This window comes from Mustelus asterias, chromosome 1 (assembly GCF_964213995.1).
Source record: "Mustelus asterias chromosome 1, sMusAst1.hap1.1, whole genome shotgun sequence".
Lineage (NCBI taxonomy): Eukaryota > Metazoa > Chordata > Chondrichthyes > Carcharhiniformes > Triakidae > Mustelus > Mustelus asterias.
The window spans coordinates 17662823-17686225 of NC_135801.1; the positions used below are offsets into that span (position 1 = coordinate 17662823).

Sequence of the window (23403 nt, forward strand, 5' to 3'; positions counted from 1 at the left end):
TGGTGGAGGGCCGTACAGATGGTGGAGGGCCGTACGGATGGTGGAGGGCCGTACGGATGGTGGAGGGCCGTACGGATGGTGGAGGGCCGTACGGATGGTGGAGGGCCGTACGGATGGTGGAGGGCCGTACGGATGGTGGAGGGCCGTACGGATGGTGGAGGGCCGTACGGATGGTGGAGGGCCATACGGATGGTGGAGGGCCGTACGGATGGTGGAGGGCCGTACGGATGGTGGAGAGTGTACAGATTGTAAGAAATCGATGTATGAACACTCTATTAGCTGTGATCGTTGAATTTTGTCTTATTACTGACAGCTCTGTGGTGTCAGGCTCCTGACTTTCACCTAAATCCATTTGCTGCAAAGGAGGCTCTTGGGTCAAATGTCTGCATTTTGATCCCAATTCTTTGCATTTGTAAAGGACAACCTTTAAAGAATTTCCAATACGGGAGAACAATTAACATTGCACGGTATGTTTCAGCAGTAATGATGTGGCAAACTGAGTGTTTTAGTACGACCTTCACAACCTGCGCACAGCTTGCCCCCTGTATCCTTCACTAAAAATGATGGATCTGCAAAGAACTGCCATTTATAATGTTAGTTGACGACACCCAGGAGAGTCGGCATGTTTGTGTTGAAGTGTGGACATGGTATGTGGTCAACGGCTGGGATGCTAAACCCCTCCGCCTGAATACCTCGACCAGCCATCAGGTCACCAATAACACAGCTCACGCTCGGTACAGATAGCACACATGTCCTCGAATTCAGAAACCACTCTTCTAATAACTTAAATTACTTTCGAAACTCTGTCATCATGTTCCTCTTTCGATGGCTGCCGCTTTATTATGTTATCCCTTGATGAGTCACCTTTAGTGTCCTTAGATATAATGTGAATGGTTTTGTGATACACTTTCTGTGTTGGGAGTAAAATCAAGAGGAAACTGTAAGAATCTGCACCTCCCAAAAGGAGTATTGAACATGCATACCTTGGAACTTAGGTCATCCACTTTCACTTGCCAGGAACCATAGGAGGCACCTAACTTGCTAAAATATTCTACTTACATGCCATAAATTTCTAATGTGCTGGAAAATTATAATCTACCATTTTAATAGCCTTATTACATTGCTGGGATCCAAGTACATTTGCAATTTATCATTCTTTCTCGCCACAATTGCTAACACGTTTGCTTTCTCATTTATTTTCTTTGTGGCATTTAAGTGCTTGATTCTGTCAGGCTCCGTTTTGCAGCTGGGCAGACTGATTTTCTGCCTGGGTGGATTACTGGGCAACATGTTGAGCATTTGAGGTCCAGCGTTGACCTGGCAAACAATCCAATCCTTCAAACGCGTCTTTGTATCGCATTGAAGATCATCTGTACCCTTGTCTCAGTTTTAACACGGGGCCAGTGTTCAGGAGGTACATGTTGGCATCAGTTCAAAACTGACCCATTATGGCAAACCGAGGGATGGGTTTGTGGTATTTTACTCTGAGGCCTTGTTAAATGCCGTGGGCAGGTTTACTACCCAGCACTCTGGGTGGGGAAGTGGGACATAATCGTGTAGTGTGGAGGCTGGAGGGCCGGTGTGCGAGATCAGCAGTCAGGTCATTCATAGAATCCCTACATTCAGCCCCTCGAGCCCGCACCAACAACAGCTCCACCCCTGTAATCCCACCTGTTTACCCTGCTAATCTCCCTGACACTAAGGGACAACTGAGCATGGCCAATCAGCCTATCTTTGGACTGTGGGAGGAAACTGGAGCACCCAGAGGAAACTCACGCAGACACAGTGCAAACTCCACGCAGGCAGCCACCTAAGGTCAGAATTGCACCCAGATCTCTGGCGCTGTGAGGCAGCAGTGCTAACCACTGTGCCACCATGTCGCTGTGAGGCAGCAGTGCTAACCACTGTGCCACCGTGCCACCCAATTCGATCAGTGATACCGGTGATTTGAGGCGGCAGTGATCTGGGGTAATTTTGCACCCCTCAACCCCCAAAGAAGAGAGAAAAATGTGTTCAAACTTACGGTTTCAGAATCGTCCTGACCTCTGTCTGTTTGTCGGGAAACTTACTGCCATTTCTCGTTTAGGCCCCCTTGTCAAAATTTCAGTCAACATCACCAGGACCTGACATATATTTAATTTTTTAAAATACGGACTGTTCCTGCATTGTGCTGATGTCCCTGTTACCTACTTAAAGCAACTAGTTAAAACATAAACCTGTCAAATCCTGGTGATTACATGGCAGTGTAATGACTGTGACAATTTAATTAGCCACCCTCTTAGGTCCTGCTGCGAGGATGAGGTTATTTACACTTTGAGCTTCTAATGTCTGTCCACATTTCGGAAAGTAGAGTTACTCGCAAGCGCTCAACCCTCAATTATTTATATTGGTTGTTATGTTTGACACTGTCACCACACTTTACATTCACAGGTATATTTTGCACAATAACTTATCACTTTTACCTTAGCCTGTTGCACTAGGATCGTATCTTTCAAGATAATATTTTCTTAAAATATGGGAAGACATTGCATTATCTGAACACTTGGAAGGTGACCTGGTTTTTCTTTTTAGTAAAGTAAAGTAAAAGTAAAGTTTATTTATTAGTCACAAGGAGGCTTACATTAACACTGTAATGAAGTTACTGTGAAAATCCCCGAGTCGCCACACTCCGGCGCCTGTTCGGGTACACTGAGGGAGAATTTAGCATGGCCAATTCACCTAACCTGCACATCTTTGGAGTGTGGGAGGAAACCCACGCAGACATGGGGAAAATATGCAAACTCCACACAGACAATGACCCAAGCCGGGAATTGAACCTGGGTCCCTGGCGCTGTGAGGCTGCAGTGCTAACACTGTGCCACCATAAAAAAGTCATAAGATCACCTTGGACTGTCCATTCGCGTACCTTTTTTAGGAAACTACGTGTCTTCAATGAATTGGTCAGCAAGGTACTGATATGGCAGAGCTGTTTGCTTGTTTATGCTGCAATTATTTTCATTGCTGGAAGAAAACTGGTTTAAAGGCAAAGGCTAGTGATTTACTGTAAATCACATGACAGAGATGAGCTTTAAGTTTTGAACTTGTTTCTTGACTTAAGTTGGGACTGAACTGAGAAAGTGAAAAGCTGCTCAGCTTGCACTCTCTTTGCCTTGGCAGAAGTAGAGAGGTTATCAAGATCCAACTAGGAATCCTCATCTCAGTGGAATTTGCCTGTCTCCAGAAACCTGAGAGGCTGAGATGAGAAGCAATGATCTGGCTCTATTTTCCTCCATGCCAAAGCTCCATTGGTGAGAACCTCCAGGCATCTACTGGGACCAGTGACCTGTCTTCACAGGAGGGATCTCCAGATTGACAGCGTCAAAACCCTGTGAACTTTATCCTTTTCATTATACAGTCTACTCTTCAATCGCCCATCTCTGCAGAGACTCCTATCTGTTTATTGCGTGTGTGCGTGTGCATGTGTGTCTGTGCACGTGTGCGCACTAGGGAATGTTTAAAAATAGTAGATAATTATACTTCTATATAGAAAGAAGCCTGGCTAAAGGCTCTTTTATTCTGGGTTGAAGGTAGATAATGGATTTTCACAGTAAATGTAAATCTACTTGTGACAAATAAATAAACTTTAAATAAGTTCACCTCCATTTCGGTGAGTGAATTAAATTTTAAACTCATGGCGTAACCTGTGGTGAGGTGGGGCTACATGAACTGCGCAGTCCTCCCATCCCAGTCATAACAATTGTGATTGAACAGGAAGGTTTTCCATTAATATGTTTGCAGCATATATGCACACCTTGTTGGAGTAGGGGAGAATTCAAGGGAGACTTGTTGCAAAGCACGCTGCATTTCTTCGACAGGCTACACTGCAGCTATTCATGTCCTGCTGAAGCTCCCTGGCCTCATTTGGGGTTTGAAAAGGAAGTGAATGAGGGTGGGAATCAGTTCTTCCACAGTTTACATTGCTTGCTTCCAAAGGTTAAATTCAAAATAAGTACAATTTCAAACTCACCGCCTCCCCTTCAAAACAGAAATATTTAAAGGTTTTAATCCTTCCGTTGTGACTGAGAGTGAACTTCTATTTTCGGCCTTATATTTTGCTTCTCTTGCTTGATTTAGATGCATGTTTTGTGATTTAAAGTTTAATTTTGCATTTCACATTTCATTTCCCACTACTGTCCATTCGTGTCCATTTTACTGCGATGAGAAAGACTGATGTTTATTTAAGATTCCCAGTGATTTGGATTTTGGGCAGGAGTTGCGGCTCTCTTTCCTATTTAACTACACAAGACTCTATCTTTAACTTGGCGATGTGTTTTAATATTTATAGAACATAGAACATAGAACAGTACAGCACAGAACAGGCCCTTCAGCCCACATTTCTGTCTGCCTTTTCACATGTACCGATTCTGAAAGAGTGAAGTTGATTGTCGGAGTGCTTTTGGATTATTTGAAGTCCGTAACTGAATAATACAGTGACACTGGGCTGGATTTTATGAGCTACCCGTGGTCAAATTGCAGGTGGGTGGACACCTAAGATAGGGCACCATGCCATCTGTGATATGCCTGCCCACTCCCTCTACAATCTTGTGAGTAGCAGGGGAGGCATTGGATGGGCTTCCCATCTATTGTCCATTTGAGGTCATTAAGTGGGTGTTTAATGCCCCCTTAAGGGTCACATTCAGCCTCTGCCCAGCTTTAACAGGTGGGGGAGAGGCCCGTGTCCAAAGTGTAGCCTGACAGGTTTGTTCCTGCAGCCTGTTGGCTGGTGAAAGGTCAGAGGGGATCAGGGTGCCACCTTCCCGGGTGCCCAATGCCAATCAGAGGCCCGCCCCAGATGTTTTCCTTCCCTGTGTCCACCCTCCTCTCCAACATGCATCCTGGTGGGATTCGAACCCTGGTCCCTAGAACATTATGTGGAGATGCCGGCGTTGGACTGGGGTAAACACAGTAAGAAGTTTAACAACACCAGGTTAAAGTCCAACAGGTTTATTTGGTAGCAAAAGCCACACAAGCTTTCGAAGCCTTAAGCTCAGCGACTGCAAGAGTAGGTACCGTGTACCTGGTGGATGGTGTTCTCACGTGAGATGATGGCATCTGTGTCGATGATCCGGCACATCTCGCAGAGGTTGCTGTGGCAGGGTTGTGTGGTGTCGTGGTCACTGTTCTCCTGAAGGCTGCTCCAGTTACTCTTGCAACTCGGCCAACGTTGTCTACCTGATCCGCTGCAGGAAAGGATGTCCCGAGGCATGGTACATTGGGGAGACCATGCAGACGCTGCGACAACGGATGAATGAACACTGCTCGACAATCACCAGGCAAGACTGTTCTCTTCCTGTTGGGGAGCACTTCAGCGGTCACGGGCATTCGGCCTCTGATATTCGCGTAAGCGTTCTCCAAGGCGGCCTTCACGACACACGACGGCGCAGAGTCGCTGAGCAGAAACTGATAGCCAAGTTCCACACACATGAGGACGGCCTCAACCGGGATATTGGGTTCATGTCACACTATCTGTAATCCCCACAGCTTGCCTGGACCTGCAGAGTCTCACTGGCTGTCCTGTCTGGAGACAATACACATCTCTTTAGCCTGTCTTGATGCTCTCTCCACTCACATTGTTTGTATCTTAAAGACTTGATTAGCTATAAGTATTCGCATTCCAACCATTATTCTGTAAATTGAGTTTGTGTCTTTATATGCCCTGTTTGTGAACAGAATTCCCACTCACCTGAGGAAGGGGCTTAAGGCTCCGAAAGCTTGTGGCTTTTGCTACCAAACAAACCTGTTGGACTTTAACCTGGTGTTGTTAAACTTCTTACCCTAGAACATTACCCTGGGTCTCTGAGTTGTGTCCCACGATTCCTCTCGTGCATTCTCCCTGCATTAAGAAAGGCATCTGGGCTTTGGCCAGTGCTGAGGAGCGGGGGGGGGGGGGGGGAATGACATTTCCACGAGTATCGTCTGCTCTTACCTTCGACAGTCTTGATGGGTTTGGAAATATATTGGGAATGGAGGGAAAATCCCAAAACAAAGGTATTTGCTTGGGATACAATAACTAAAGAAATATTTATTTCATATTTATGGTTAAAAGCTAATTCCCAAGTATCACAAGCAGATATGTCATGACCAGGCGTGTAATGTAATGAAATAAGCATTGGTCCCCACATAGAGCCTGTGTCAGTCTGAGCACCAATTGAGGTGTCAAAACCTGTCTTGGATCCAAACCCCCAACTAACGAGACTCCACCCTAGCATCCATCCACACAACATTTACCATGTTCCCTTTGTTAGTCCTGTGGGACATCATCCGTTGGCACATTACTTAGAATCATAGAATCCTTACAGTGCAGAAAGGGGCTATTCGGCCCATCAGGACTGTACTGACAACAATCCCATCCTATCCTCATAACCCCACATATTTACCCTGCTAATTCCCCTGACACTAAGGGGCAATTGAGCATGGCCAATCAAACCAAGTCGTACATCTTTGGATTATGGGAGGAAACCGGAGCACCCAAAGGAAACCCATGCAGACACGGGGAGAACGTCCATATAGGCAGTCACCCGAGGCCGCAATTGAACCTCGGTCCCTGGCACCATGAGGCAGCAGTGCCAATCACTGTGCCACCGTGCCACCCTGGTCAACTTCACTCATGAAACATCAGCTATCAAAGCTAAGCGTGCTTTTGCATTCATTCTGTGTAAATTTGCGTTTTTTCAGAATTGATTTTGATTTGATTTATTATTGTCACATGTATTAACAGACAGTGAAAAATATTGTTTCTTGCACGCTATACAAAGCATACCATTCATAGGGAAGGAAACAAGAGAGTGCAGAATGTAGTGTTACAGTCATAGCTAGGGTGGAAAGATCAAGTTAATGTGAGGTAGGCTGCATTATCTGGTCGAGATATATTAGAAAAAAATCTTTAATGAAGTTTGAAGATATCATCCCAGAAGTAATTCAGTTTTGCATTCCGTGTAGCTTCTCAAAGCATGCTGAGTGATTCCTGCAGTGGGAATAGTCATTCTGCAGATGATACATCCCTTTTAAAGTAGCGCATAGAGATTAAACAAACTGTTTGATTTAGCGCTGGTTAATATTTTTCCAAAGGAAAGGATCTGCAGCAGCGCCACACACGGATCGTTCAAAACTGTGTCCCTATACAAACTTAACAAAGATATCCCTTCTTATTCTCTGACACTCCTTTTGCCAGTTAAATTCTCTCACATGTTTCTTCCTCCAGTTTTCTGGAGTGTCTCCTGCAGATGTGAAGTCAGCTACACTTTCGTTTGCACTTGTGTTCACTGATATTTAATGCTTTTTTAAAGAATTATTTTAGAAGTGTGAGTGTCGCTGGCTAGGCCAGCATTTATTGCCCATCCCCAATTGCCTTTTGAGGAGATGGTGGTGAGCCGCTGCAGGTCACGTGGTGTAGGTACATCCACAGTGCTGTTAGGAAGAGTTCCAGAATTTTGACCCAGTGTCAGTGGCAACAGTGATATAGTTCCGAGTCAAGATGGTGTGTGGCTTGGAGGGAAATGTGAAGGTGGTGGTGTTCCCATGCATCTGCTGCCTTTGGCCTTCAAAGTGGCAGAGGTCATGGGTTTGGAAGGTGCTGCCGAAGGAGCCTTGGTGAGTTCCTGCAGTGCATCTTGGTCTATGGCACACACTGTGCATTGGTAGTGGAGGGAATAAGTGTCAAAGATGATGGATGGGATGCTTTGTCCTGGATGGTGTCGAGTTTCCTGAGTGTTGTTGGCACTGCACCCATCCCGACATTTAAGCCTTGTAGCTGATGGACAGGATTTGAGGAGTCAGGAGCTGAGTTACTCACCACAGAATTCCCAGCTTCTGACCTGCCCTTCTCATCATAGATATTAATATGTTGAGTTAAGTTCAGTTTCTGGTCAATGGTAACTCCCAGGATGCTGATAGAGGGGTATTGAGTGATGGTAATGTCATTGAATGTCTCTCGCAGCACAGAAATAGCTATTTTGGCCCAACTGGTCAATGTGTCAGTGTATATATCCGGTGTTGATGTTCATATATCCCTTTATTCTATCTACATCATCTGCTGCCTATCCATAACCTTGAATGTTGACATCGTTTCTGCCTTAATAACTAACCCTGAAAGTGAATCTCAACATCTCAGAGTATTCTTCTCTCTCACACTTTATCAATGACTTTGTTCTAAATCCCCAAACTACTGTAAACGGTGTGTTTCTGTCTCCTTTGTCCCATACTTGCATGGTTTTAAACACTTTTTTTCTTCTATGTAATTTGCTCTCACACAAAGAAATTGCCACATTTTCAATCCATCTTTGTATTTGAATTTCCTCATCGCAGGCTGCCTTTGGGGTGCACCTTCTCCAAAAGCTTCAAGGACCAGAATGTTACAGCAGTTCCCGCTGGTGGGATTTTCCCATCCCGCTGCAGTGAACGGAGATTTGGCTGGGTGCCAAATTCTCCCACCTCACTGCAATGGAAGTGTGGCGTGAATGGCCAGTAAGATCGCACCCATAATCTTTCTTCAAGTGTTAAGCCCGATATGACATACAGTACTCTAAATGAGATCTTATTAAAGTTTTATATATGGCCATCATCGCTTCTTATCCCTTATATTTTATACATCTTGTGATAAAACTTAGCAGTTTGCTTTATAATCTTATAAACCTGAGGTGATTGTTTAATGTGCGGTAAGCCTGTTCCTCCAGGTGCTTTTGCTCTTCCTCGATGGGCCGACTGGCCTTTTTTGCGCTGTATGACTCTATGACAGCACTGAGCTTCTTCCATTGAATATTATCACTTTTCCTCTAAACAAAACATTAACCTCACACTTTCTGACTCTAATTTCAATCTGCCGCTTTTTATCCTGTTCCCTCATCTGATTAATATCATGTTGGACTTTTGTTCAGCCTTTCGAAGATTTAACCACACCTTCGATTTTAGTGTCATCACCGAATTTCGACACCACTCCTTCTGGGTCCACGTCCAAATCATATATTGGTCAGGAGTGTTCTCACAACTCCGTGGACACCACCATTCATGTTCAACCATTCTTAAAACTGCTCTTAGCTTGGGACTCCTCCTTTGAATGAGTATTTAGTTTGGTTTGCTAGCAATCTCTCATGTGATACCTGGTCGAAGCCTTTCCCCGTGTCTATATAGACCGTACAAACAGTGCAAAAGGTGGGTATTCGGCCCATCGGGTCTGCCTACAACAACCCACCCAAGCCCTATCCCCATAACCCCATGTATTTAGATAGATAGATACCCTACAGTGCAGAAAGAGGCCCTTCGGCCCATCGAGTCTGCACCGACCACAATCCCACCCAGGCCCTATCCCCATATCCCACCCACTAATCCCTCTAACCTAGACATCCCAGGACTCGAAGGGGCAATTTTAGCATGGCCAATCAACCTAACCTGCACATCTTTGGACGGTGGGAGGAAACCAGAGCACCCGGAGGAAACCCACGCAGACACGAGGAGAATGTGCAAACTCCACACAGACAGTGACCCAAGCCGGGAATCGAACCCAGGTCCCTGGAGCTGTGAAGCAGCAGTGCTAACCACTATGCTACCGTGCTGCCCTGCATGTAAACTACATCCAGTGTATTTCACCCGTCTATTATGCTTTATACCTCACAAAGAATTTTAACAGAATTTGACAAGAACAGTTTGAATAGCTTCTTCTATTTGATAAAGCGGCGGACTTTGTGTTATCAGCCACTCTACCAACCAGAATTCTTCCGTAACTGGAATTTCTGACAGCTTGTTTTTTTTTAATCACTTTCAATGTTCAGCTAATGCATTCTTTTTCTAAACGTAAAGGATTAACAATAGGTTGCAAATCTGCAGAGGTTCGTCTTAAGCTTTACACTGAAATTGTTAAATTATTAAGTCAGTTTTGGTTGTTATGGCTGGAATAAAGATGCACCGCACCTTGTCTTCTGTCCCGAACAATGTGACTCCCTGTTAACCAGCATTTTTGTTAAACTGGCACTACCCATTCTCTGAGCACGCTGGATAACAAAGATTTTACAGTGCCTTCGACTCAGGCTGCTGTTAGCTCCACCCCACCTTGACCCCTTTGTTTTCTTTTTTTTACTGTACTCTACCTTTTATTTCTTTATTGGCTTTCTTCATTTTTCTTCCCCCGCCCCACTCTTTCCCCCACTTTATACCCCCTTTCCTTACTTTTTCTCCCCTTTGCTTCCCCTTTCCCCTTTTTTCTAAATTTTACCTCTCTCCCACCCATTCACCCCTCTCCCCACATCTTCATCTGTCAAACCTTACCCTCTGATTTCAGCTTCTCTGCCGTTTGGCCATTCACACCCTTTATTCTCTCTATGGGCTGCCATTAGCAGCCTTTTCCCCTGGCTTCTGTGGCTATGACTCATCTTTCATTCCCTCATCCTGCAGTATAAATATCTCCCAGTTTCTATGCCTTTTAGCTTCGACAAAGGGTCATCTGGACTCGAAACGTCAGCTCTTTTCTCTCCTTACAGATGCTGCCAGCTGAGATTTTCCAGCATTTTCCCTTTTGGTTTCAGATTCCAGCATCTGCAGTAATTTGCTTTTATCCAGCGTGATGTGTGACTTGGAGAGAAACGCGGAGGTGAAGGTGTTCACATGCATCGACTGCCTTTGTCCTTCTAGCTGTTGGAGGGCATCGGTCTGGCAACCACTGGCAAAGCAGCCTTGGCAACTTGCTGCAATTGTTTCATTAAAAGTCCACAGTGTGCTGGGGATGCAAGGAAAACATTTGAGGTTGTGGATGGGGCGTCAAACAAGCAGAATGCTTTGTCCTGGATGGTGTTTAACAGACTGAGTGTTGTCGCAACTGCACCCATGTAGCTTTAGTGCAGAGTATTCCATCACATTCCTGACTTTTGTCCTGTAGATAGTGGAAAGGCTTTGGGAAGTTAGGAGGCTTGTCACCCACTGCAGAATACCCAGCTTCTGACCTGCTCGAGCAGTCACAATATTTATGCGACTGGTCCAATTGAGTTTCTGGTCAATATGAATCCCAAAATATTTCTTGCAGAGGCCTTGGCAATGTCTTTGATTGTCGTGAGGAGTTGGTTAAGCTAATTCTTAGTGGAGATTGTCATTCCCTGCCACTTGTGTTGTTTGAGTGTTACTTGCCACTTATCATCAGAAGCATTGATGTTGTCCAGGTCTTGCTGCATGCAGGCGTGGGCTGTTTCAGTGAACTGAATTCACCCATGGCCACACTGGTGAGTTGAATGGTGGGTGGGAGTGGGGGAAGAATTCACATGGAGTCCAAAAATTGGTTTTACACCGGTGTGAATTTCCCACGGGATCTTCCACTGGTGCCCATCATGGCAGATCGGAAAGGCCGCTGGAGGCTGGCGTGAGTTGATTTGCAAATCACTAATAGGATGTAGGTGAAGGCCCTGCCGGAAATTTCCACCCGAGCCCAATTCCCCGCGATGCCAGTGGGGAAACACATTGGTCCAGAACACATGTAAAGGTTTTAAAGTTTAAAGTTTATTTATTAGTCTCACAAGTAGGCTTACATTAACATTGCAATGAAGTTACTGTGAAAATCCTCTAATCGCCACACTCTGTCACCTGTTCGGGTACACTGAGGGGTAATTTAGCATGGCCAATGCACCTAACCAGCACATCTTTTGGACTGTGGGAGGAAACCGGAGCACCCAGAGGAAACCCATGCAGACACAGGGAGAGCATGCAGACTCTGCATAGACAGTGACCCAAACTGGGAATGGAAACTAGGTCCCTGGCGCTGTGAGGCAGCAGTGATAACCACTGTGCCACCGTGCGCCCATAACAATGTGGGATGCAAAAGTTGGGGCTCACCTGAACAATGCCTGTGGCTGCCTACAGAGATCGGGATGGAAGGTGCCACCAACCCTGGACCCTGATGACACCTGCACTGTGCTGGGGGGAGCATGTACAGGTGGATCTTCCAGATTCAGTGTCTTTGATGAGGTCCATAGGCCAGCCTAAAGGTGCTCCTGGAGGTCCATCCTCTTTTTCGGGATGTCGGTCTTCTTTCTTCAATATTGGGTCAGTGATGTTGGGCGCCTTTTCAATATGGCACCCAGATATGATGGCGGGACTCATGCGATCATGTCAGGGCCGGGAGATATGGCGTGGTTTCCTGCTGGCCTCTGCAGCGAGAAACACTCCCCATCCCTGCCCCAGCCACGGAACTTAGTCCCAGATGGGAGAATTCCGCCCAGTATCCGAGGAGCTGCAAAAGTTCTTGAGCACTGAGCATGCAGCAGCAAGTAGCCTCTTTTCACCGTATGTTGTAGAAAAGGCTATTTTTAAAATTCATTTGTGGGACATGGGCATCGCTGGCTGTCCAGCATTTACTCCCCATCCCTAGTTGTCCTTGAGAAGGTGGTGGTGAGCTACCTTCCTGAATTGCTGCAGTCCATGTTCTGTGTGTTGACCCACAATGCCATTCGGGAGAAAATTCCAGGATTTTGACCCAGCGACTGTGAAGGAATAGCGATACATTTCCAAGTCAGGATGGTGAGTGGCTTGGAGGGGAACTTGCAGGTGGTGGTGTTCCCATGTATCTGCTGCCCTTGTCCTTCTAGGTGGAAATGGTCATGGATTTGGTCACGGAAATGGTGATGAACAAAGCATCGTAGCTGTGAGGGACAGCTCGGTGGATAGGATATTAGGATGTAGATAGGCTGGAAAATTGGGCGGGGATCCTGGATTCAGGATTCAATCCTGGACCGGGGAGCGGCGCGGGCTTGGAGGGCCGAAGGGCCTGTTCCTGTGCTGTATTGTTCTTTGTTCTTTGATTTGGAAGGTACTGTCAAAGGATCTGTGGTGAATTGCTGCAGTGTATCTTGGAGATAGTACACACTGCTGCTACTGAGCGTCGGTGGTGGAGGGAGTGGATGTTTGCGGATGTGCTGCCAATAAAGCGGGCTACTTTGTCCTGGGTGATGGCAAGCTTCTTGAGTGTTGTTGTAGCTGCACCCATCCAGGCAAGTGGGGAGTATTCCATCACACTCCTGACTTGTGCCTTGTAGATGGTGGATCGGCTTTGGGGAGTCAGGCGGTGAGTTACTTGCTGCGATATTCCTAGCCTCTGACCTGCTCTTGTAGCCTCTGTGTTAATGTGGTGAACATGATGTGGAGATGCCGGCGTTGGACTGGGGTGAACACAGTAAGAAGTCTTACAACACCAGGTTAAAGTCCAACAGGTTTATTTGGTAGCAAATACCATAACCTTTCGGAGCGCTGCTCCTTCGTCAGATGGAGTGGAAATGTGCTCTCAAACAGTGCACAGAGACACAGAAATCAAGTTACAGAATACTAATTAGAATGCGAATCCCTACAGCCAGCCAGGTCTTAAAGGTACAGACAATGTGGGTGGAGGGAGCATTAAACACAGGTTAAAGAGATGTGTATTGTCTCCAGACAGAACAGCCAGTGAGATTCTGCAAGTCCAGGGGGCAAGCTGTGGGGGTTACTGATAATGTGACATAAATCCAACATCCCAGTTTAGGCCATCCTCATGTGTGCAGAACTTGGCTATCAGTTTCTGCTCAGCGACTCTGCGCTGTCGTGTGTCGTGAAGGCCGCCTTGGAGAACGCTTACCTGAAGATCCAAGGCTGAATGCCCGTGACTGCTGACGTGAAAAGGCTAGGAAGAGAACAGTCTTGCCTGGTGATTGTCGAGCGGTGTTCATTCATCCGTTGTTGTAGCGTCTGCATGGTTTCCCCAATGTACCATGCCTTGGGACATCCTTTCCTGCAGCGTATCAGGTAGACAACGTTGGCTGAGTTGCAAGAGTATGTACCGTGTACCTGGTAGATGGTGTTCTCACGTGAGATGATGGCATCCGTGTCGATGATCCGGCATGTCTTGCAGAGGTTGCTGTGGCAGGGTTGTGTGGTGTCGTGGTCACTGTTCTCCTGAAGGCTGGGTAGTTTGCTGCGGACAATGGTCTGTTTGAGGTTGCGTGGTTGTTTGAAGGCAAGAAGTGGGGGTGTGGGGATGGCCTTGGCGAGATGTTCGTCTTCATCAATGACATGTTGAAGGCTCCGGAGGAGATGCCGTAGCTTCTCCGCTCCGGGGAAGTACTGGACGACGAAGGGTACTCTGTCCACCGTGTCCCGTGTTTGTCTTCTGAGGAGGTCGGTGCGTTTTTGGCTGTGGCGCGTCGGAATTGTTGATCGATGAGTCGAGCGCCATATCCTGTTCTTATGTGGGCATCTTTCAGCGTCTGGAGGTGTCTGTTGCGATCCTCCTCATCTGAGCAGATCCTGTGTATTCGGAGGGCTTGTCCGTAGGGGATGGCTTCTTTAACGTGTTTAGGGTGGAAGCTGGAGAAGTGGAGCATCATGAGGTTATCCGTGGGTTTGCGGTACAATGAGGTGCTGAGGTGACCGTCCTTAATGGAGATGCGTGTGTCCAAGAATGCAACCGATTCCGGAGAGTAGTCCATGGTGAGTCTGATGGTGGGATGGAACTTGTTGATGTCATCATATAGTTGTTTCAGTGATTGCTCACCATGACTCCAAAGAAAGAAAATATCATCGATGTATCTAGTGTATAGCATCGGTTGAAGGTCCTGTGCGGTGAAGAAGTCTTGTCCGAACCTGTGCATGAAGATGTTGGCATATTGAGGTGCGAATTTGGTCCCCATGGCTGTTCCGTGTGTCTGGATGAAGAACTGGTTGTTGAAGATGAAGACATTGTGGTCCAGGATGAAGCGGATGAGTTGTAAAATTGCATCTGGAAACTGGCAGTTGACGGCATTGGGTACTGAGGCCGTTGCAGCAATGCCATCATCATGGGGGATGCTGGTGTAGAGTGCCGAGACATCCATTGTGACGAGGAGTGCTCCTGGTTCAACTGCTCCATGTGTGTTGAGTTTCTGTAGGAAGTCCGTAGTGTCGCGACAAAAGCTGGGGGTTCTTTGTACAATGGGTTTCAAGATGCCCTCGACATAGCCGGAGAGGTTCTCGCACAGGGTTCCATTGCCTGAAACGATGGGACAGCCGGGTGTGTTTGCCTTGTGTATCTTTGGGAGGCAGTAGAGATCTCCAACGCGGGGAGTACGTGGGATGAGAGCACGGAGGGTGTTTTGAAGGTCCGGATCAAAGGTTTGGATCAGAGTGTTGAGTTGACTGGTGTGTTCTTTGGTCGGATCTGTGGGTAACTGTCTGTAGTGTTCCTCGTTGTGGTGTGGTGAATCCAGTTGAGTTTCTGATCAATGGTAACCCCAAAAGTATTGCTTAAATTTTTGGTTGCACTTCAGCCCCATGCTCCTGAGCTTTGGACACCTGGGGCGGAATTTTCCTGTCCCATCATGGGAATCGTCGCAGGTGGGACACAGACAGTGCAAAGGTCCATTCACCTCGGGCGGGATTTTCCGGTTTGGGGTGAGCGAGGCTGGAAAATCCCCCCCCCAGTGCGGAAGAGGGGCAGGGAGGGAGATAGGCCCTGTAAGCCTGTTCCTGGGCCTGGTCAAGTTGGCCGTTAACAAGTCCAGGCAGCAGATGATTGCGGAGGGGTCATCTGGACCGACTGTCTTCCCCTCTTCCGTGGCTATGTTCGCAGCCAGGTCCCTGGAAAGTGTCCACCACCACGTTAGAGGCTGTCCGAGATCACTGGGCGCCGTGGGGATCTGGGCTGCATTTATGACCTGCCAGCACCACATTTTAAATTGATTTTGTACATTTGCACCACTTCCCTGCATCCTAACTTTTCCCTACTTTTTGGAACTGTCTGACTAAATCCTATCCTTTCAGCTGTTGTTTACAGAGGCTTGGCTGCCTGGGCGTGAGGGTGTTTCCCTCATTTTGCTAATTCTAGCCTCAAACATTAGAATTTCTCCAGACTGATCTAACAACGACCCTTGGTGTTCCTATTATATTCGATCATCTCAGCTAGAATACGTGTGGACAGCCACTGAAGACCTAAGCCCACTCTGATTGCCTGAAGCACTCAGTCACTATCTGACTGGCAATCCAGATCCCCAAGTCCTGCTCTCCTGTATATTTAACCTCTTCAGAACCAAGTTTAAATCAACGTCAGTATTCATAACGTAACAGGTCCCTCAGTAGCAGTGCAGCCAAAAATTCCAAAGTACGACACTTCATGAAGTAACGTGCAATTTCTTAGATGGTAAGGGAAAGTTCCTCAGCTTCAATTCACCCAGGTATCGGGACAAATTGAATACTGGAATCTTGAGGAAAACTTTTGGATTTTCTTCAAAAGCTCTGCCTGCTGTGAAAGATCTGCTGTTGTGGTGTAAGAAGCTGCCTGGAGGGGGTTATGACTCTCAATCATACCTTCTGTTCTCTCGTTTTAAAAGTTTGATTCTGCATTGGAGGGTTGGCACGGCAAGAAGTCTCACAACACCAGGTTAAAGTTCAACAGGTTTATTTGGTCGCAAATACCATAAGCTTTCGGAGCACAGCTCCTTCGTCAGATGGGGTGGATATCTGTTCTCCAACAGTGCACAGACACAGAAATCAAGTTACAGAATACTAATTAGAATACAAATCTCTACAGCCAGCCAGGTTTGGAGGGTTGGGACAGAGTTCCGTGGCTAAGAGGACTTTGTTGAAGGACTCCTAACAACAAAGCATTTCAAAATTTGTGTTACCTGACGTTCATTCTTGCTGTTTACCTGCTTCCTTAGTTTGTTTCTGAATAAATTTTGTCTGGTACCCTAAACACAATTTTTAATTTGGCCTGAAATGTATATGGTCTGTGTGGTGAACCATTGTTGGTTCCCACCAGGTAGTGCTGAGCCATGGTCTGGCCAGTACTATGAGTCTGTAGATATGTTACTGTTGGGGTTAGGGTTGGGCTGTTCTACCTGTTAATATAGTCCTATGGTACACCCCAGTTGGCTCCGCCTCCTGGGAGAGGTATAAAGGTCACTGCTCTGCCTGGTGACCCTTTAGTCTGGGATCGTATGCTGTATATAGTAGCTCTGTTATTGTTGGCAATAAAAGCCTTTATTTCCCGAGTACATCCAGCCTCTCGTGTGTTATATCGTGCATCAATTTTATTGCCAACAAGTAAATTCTTTTTTTTTGGAAAAAAAAACGACAAAAGAAAACATGGAGCAAATGCTTAAACCCGAACGGCTTACTTTGGACCCACGTGCGGCGGGAGCATCGAACACTTTCGACCACTGGTTGAAGTGTTTCCAAGATTACCTCGACGCCTCCACAGCGGTCACCGACGACGCCGACAGACTCCGGGTCCTCCACGCGAGAGTAAGCAACGCTGTATACTTCGCGATCCGTGGGGCCACCGACTACAAAGGGGCCCTCGAGCTTCTCAAGAAGCGATACAACAAACCGCCGAATGAGATCCATGCTCGACACCTCCTAGCCACTCGACGGCGGCAGCCTGGCGAAACGACGGAACAGTACGCGTGCGAGCTTCAGCAGCTAGCCAGAGCCTGCAACTGCAAGTCAGTGTCGGCAGCCCAGTACATGAGCGACCTAGTTCGAGATGCGTTCGTGGCGGGAATCGGCTCGTCGTACATCCGCCTTCGGCTGTTGGAGCAAGGTAACCTCGATCTCACTAAAACCATAGAGTTAGCTGACGCTCTAGAAACGGCCTCCAAAAGTCTGGAGATGTACCCCGACGACCACGTGGAGACAGTGTGGCAGGGGCAGTCGCAGACTCCACTTTATTCAGCGGGACCGAAAAACTGCGCGATTGCGTTCCCAGCCTCGGACCTGACGACGGCAGCAGCTCCAGGTGGCCCGGTGTTACTTCTGTGGGGGGGTGAAACACCCTCGGCAGCGATGTCCAGCTAAAGCGGTGTTGTGCTCCGCCTGCGGCAAGAAGGGGCATTATTCCAAAGTATGCCGGTCCAAACCTCCATCCAAGAACAGCAGTGTGGCGTGTGACTCCCCGGAGCCAGCCTCCTTGTCTTCTGCGTCTTCAAGGTCTTCTACCACGTGCGATTCCAGGTCGTCGCCATTCCGAACGACGGAGTCGCAAGACACGTGCGACCTGCAGGGGCCGCAGGTTTTGGCGCCATCGTCCACGTGCGACCTATGGGGGCAGCCATTTTGGTCGGCACCGACCGCGAATGACCAGCAGGGGTCGTCATCAACCATCTCAGCTGCCTGCAGTTGCACCCATGAACCAACGGTGGCGTCGATCATCCTGGACCAGGCCAAGCCTCACAGACTCGACAAGTCCATGATGGACATACAGCTTGCCTGAGTCCAGGAGATGGTCGCCACTTCAAGGCGTGCCCGAGTTCAGCGGATTGTCACCACCTCGTGGTCTACCGGCCCGTGAGGCACTGGAGGAGTCGCTGGACACCACCTTGGAGAGAACGTCACCGCGATTGCCTGAACCGGTGTCGTCGCCGGTGTTGAGGAGGTCACAGCGACGGTGCGGTCCCCCAGACCGTTTGAACTTATAGACAGATGAACAATTGTTCTGTGTTTTGTACCCCGCCGGCCTTTGTTTTCAAAGGAGGGGTGAATGTGGTGAACCATTGTTGGTTCCCACCAGGTAGTGCTGAGCCATGGTCTGGCCAGTACTATGAGTCTGTAGATATGTTACTGTTGGGGTTAGGGTTGGGCTGTTCTACCTGTTAATATAGTCCTATGGTACACCCCAGTTGGCTCCGCCTCCTGGGAGAGGTATAAAGGTCACTGCTCTGCCTGGTGACCCTTTAGTCTGGGATCGTATACTGTATATAGTAGCTCTGTTATTGTTGGCAATAAAAGCCTTTATTTCCCGAGTACATCCAGCCTCTCGTGTGTTATATCGCGCATCAGTCTGTCACTGTCCAACTGAAGCAATCAGAGGCTAGATTTAACATCCAGTACATATTTCCAAGGGGTAACTTAGAATCATAGAATCCCTACAGTGCAGAAGGAGGCCGTTTGGCTCGTCGAGTCTGCAGCCACAACAATCTCACTCAGGCCCTATTCTCGTGACCGCACGTATTTACCCTGCTAATCCCCCTGACACCAAGAGTCAATTTAACATGGCCAATCAACCTAACCCATGCATCTTTGGAGCCTGGGAGGAAACCGGAGCACCATACAGACACGGGAAGAACGTGCAAACTCCACACAGGCAGTCACCCGAGGCCAAAATTGAACCCAGTCCCTGGCGGTAGCAGTGCTAACTACTGTACCACCATGCCGCCCTTGCGAAAAGAATCTTTCTTAATCCTGTGGCACAATAACCTATTGAATAGATATGAGGTGTATAGGTATGGGCCTGTATCTGAAGCTGACAAAGACGGAGTGTGTCTAAAATCACTTCATCTGTGATCCATGTGCATCATGGAGACACAAATGTGCTCTATATATGAGAGGCCTATATATCGTAAGACAGTCTGCAAGTTCCCCTGCAGAGTCAACATGGTTTTGTGAAAAGGGAAATCACGTTTGACCAACCTATTGGAGTTCTTTGAGGAAGTAACATGAGCTGTAATAAAGGGGAGCCGGTGGATGTACTGTACTTAGATTTCCAGGAGACATTTGATAAAGTGCCACATCAGAGGTTATTGTGGAAAACAAAAGCTCATGGGAAAGGGGGTCACATATTGGCATGGATAGAAGATTGGTTCGCTAACAGGAGACAAGGTAGGCATGAATGGGTCTTTTTCAGGTTGCCACAATGTAACGAGTGGTGTGCCACAGGGACTGGTGTCGGGACCTCAACTACAATTTATATAAATTACTTGGATGAAGGGATGGTTGCCAAATTTACTGATGACACAAAGATAGGTAGGAAAATAAGTTGTGAAGAGGGACATAAGGAGGCTACAAAAAGATATAGGGTGGGATTCTCTGGTCTCCCCATGCCGTGTTTCTCAAGGCAGGAGCCGGCTCACCGTTGGCCAGCAACGGGATCTTCTGGTCCCACCACTGTCAATGGGATTCCCCATTGACTCCACCCCTTGTTGCTGGGAAATGTGCGGTAGGGGGCACGCCATCGGTGGGACCAGAAGATCCTGCTAGCGTGAACAACCAGAGAGCTCCGGCCATAGGTAGGTTAAGTGAATGGTCAAGGATTTGGTAAAAGGAATATCAAAAAATGTGGAATTGTCCATTTTGGCAGGAAGAATAAAAAAGAAGCTTATGATCTAAATGGTGAGGAGCGCAAACCTCTGAGGTAGAGAGGGATCTGGGTGTCCTGGTGCATGAATCCTGAAAGACTAGTATGCAGATACAGCAATTAATTAGGAAAGCTGATAGAGTGTTTTCATTTATTGGGAGGGGAATTGAATATAAGAGTAGAGAGTTTTTGCTTCAGTTGTACAGGATACTATTGAGACCACATCTGGAGTACTGTGCACAGTATTGGTCACCTTATTTAAGGAAGGATGTAAATGCTTTGGAAGCAGTTCAGAGAAAGTTTACCAGACTAATGCCTGGACTGGTCGAGTTGTCTTCTGAGGAAAGGTTGGACAGGCTAGGCTTGTATCCGCTGGAGTTTAAAAGAGTAAGACTTGATTGAAACATACATGATCCTGAGGAGTCTTGACAGGGTGGATGTGGAGAGGATGTTTCCTCTTCTGGAAGAATCTAGAACGAGGGTTCACTTTAAAATAAGGGGTCACCCAGTTAAAATAGAGATGAGGCAATTTTGTTTCTCTCAGAATTTCGTTAGTCTTTGGAACTCTCCCTGAAAAGATGGTGGAACCAGCGTCTTTGAATATGTTTAAAGCAGAGGTGTATAGATTCTTGGTAAGCAAGGGAGTGGGCATGATGCAGATTTGAGGTTACTATCAGATCAGCCATGATCTTATTCAGTGGTGCAGCAGGCTCAAGGAGCTGAATGGCCTACTCCTGCTCCTTGCTTGCAAGTTCATTAGTGTGCACAGATCCTCTGTTGCTGGTACCAAAGGGTTTTGTTGTTCTGACTCAGGCAGCAATATTGAAGGTAATCCTCCAGGCTTGTAAAATAAGAAATATAAGTGGACATCGAATTGAGTTACCTGTGCTTCGAGGCCAGATTATCAGGACCTCGTAGGCTTAGAGAGCCCTTGGAGTTCTGGTTGGACATCCCAAACTTCTTCCTATTCCCTCCGAAGGAAAGTCTTTAATCATACGTCCCTACTCACTTCCCCACTTGATCTCAACGTGCTATTTACACTTTCTGTTCTCGAACTGCACTGGACATATCTCAGGCAGGGCAATTGTTGAAAATGTATGTAGCTATAACTCCAGAATGCCTATTATTGTGTGACCTCACTTCTATGAGCTGATGTTCACTGCCTTGTATCTGTTTTTATCTGCAGCTTTGAGGAGTCACTTTGGCCACCCTATCATTAATGGAAACTGGGCCATCGATAGGCCAGGCACCTTTGAAGCAGCAGGAACCGTGTTCAGGTACAAGAGGCCAAATGAGATTAGTACAACTGCAGGGGAATCCTTCATTGCTGAGGGGCCAACCAGTGAAATCCTGGATGTCTACGTAAGTTTAAACTTTGGATCTAAGCTGGGTTTTCCTTTGAAATGCCAACGAATCTTCATTCTGCTCCTCTTCATAAGTCACAGGTTCTAATTCATACCCACCTGGCAGGGGTGAAACCAGCAGGTGACTAGCCCATTGCACTGGGGGTGTGCTGACCCCTGCGATGGTGGTTTGCCTGAGCTAGGGTAGAGTAAAGGAACAGGGTAGCCAATGGGGTTAAACTGAGCCTTTACCGAATGCAATTTTTCAAAGCCATCTCGGCCTTTTGGCTAAGATGAAGCATCGGATCAAGCCCAGGATGGGGGGAAATGGCTCATCTTGTCAGCTGGATCTTGTTTGTCCCTCACGTGGGGACCATGAATTGGATTCAATTTGAATTTGGCTTTCTGGACGGAATAAAGTCCCCAACTGTGAGACACAAAGAAAAACCCTCTGCCATTTAAATTGGAAATAGAAGTATAGAAACGCTACAGTGCAGAAAGAGGCCATGCGGCCCGTCGGGTCTGCACCAACAACAATCCCACCCAGGCCCTATCCCCGTCACCCCACACATTTACCCTGCTAGTCCCTCTAACCTACGCATCCCGGGACACTAAGGGGCAATTTAGCATGGCCAATGCATCTAACCCGCACATCTTTGGACTGTGGGAGGAAACCAGAGCACCCGGAGGAAACCCACGCAGACACGGGGGGAACGTGCAGACTCCGCACAGACAGTGACCCAAGCCAGGAATCGAACCCAGGTCCCTGGAGCTGTGAGGCAGCAGTGCTAACCACTGTGCCACCGTGCTGCCCTCCAGAGAAATCTCCAGAGAAAAGAAAGCTTCAAGATTCTAGTGATCTGTCAACCACAACTGTAGGAAGCAGTGGGAGAATCTCCTTAAAATAAGTACAAACTTAAAGACAGTGTCAGTATAATGTGGCCAAGGGGACAGGAAATTAACCCGACATGTTAGTGTACATGGAGAGATTGTTACTATGTCGGTGGTTATAAATTAAAGTACAAGGAATCGTGGTGATTGTCGCGGATGGTTTGGTCACAATGTTGATATAATGGCTCTGGTTGGAGAGGATGTTAATATAAAATAGTGGTCATCAGGTTTGCCAGATCACATAAGAAAAATAAATTAGTTCATGAATGTCCTTCAGGACAAGTACCAGTCCGGCCTGCTAGTAAATCCAATCCTATGATGTTGACTGAAATTCCTACAGGAAAACTAAAGAATGGGCCGTCTTGCCAGCAACATCCACATGTGGAGAACAAATAGAAAATCTCAGTAAATGAGAAGAGAATGTTCATATAACATTATTACATGGAGGGAATGTTCAGATAAAGTTAATATTTGGAAAGAAAATTACTAGAATCTCTACAGTACAGAAGGAGGCCATTTGGCCTATCGAGTCTACACCAACTCTCCGAAAGAACACCATACCCCACCTCCCCCACCCCATCCCCATGTCCTCGCACATTAATCAAGAACACTAAGGGTCAATTTAGCATGGACAATGCACCTAACCTGCACATCTTTGGAGTGTGGGAGGAAACCGGAGCACCTGGAGGAAACCTACGCAGACATAGGGAGAACGTGCGAACTCCACACCAACAGTCACCCAAGGCCGGAATCGAACCCAGGTCCCTGTTTGCTGTGAGGCAGCAGGGCTAACCACTGTGCTACCGTGCCGCCCCCATGGTCCAGAATTTCCTATAATCAGTCAATAGCTGATATCCACTGTTAGTTAGACTTGCCACCCATTTGAAGACTCTGACATTTTGTAATACGTGAGCGATGCAAACATCACAAAGCCTTCTACTGGATATGTGGGATCCGAGTGAACAGGGAAAGCGACTGTGCATCTCCTTAATCAGAACGAAGGATTGTGAAATTAACAGTGCAAAGTCTGAAAAGAAAGTGTAAATTAGAATGGAATTCAACATCAAATCAGCCATAGGTCGG

The 23403-nt window shown here is 47.1% G+C and overlaps 1 protein-coding gene across 1 annotated transcript in view; it reads left to right on the forward strand.

Annotated features, from left to right (window-relative positions):
* LOC144479147 (thrombospondin type-1 domain-containing protein 4-like) overlaps positions 1-23403 on the forward strand; it is a gene marked incomplete at its 5' end in the record, with an annotated part of 401941 nt that overhangs the window by 328341 nt on the left and 50197 nt on the right. Inside the window, one exon of the mRNA XM_078211401.1 lies at positions 21273-21448. Within this exon, the coding sequence (XP_078067527.1) occupies positions 21273-21448 (176 nt within the window). The remainder of the gene's footprint in view (positions 1-21272; positions 21449-23403) is intronic.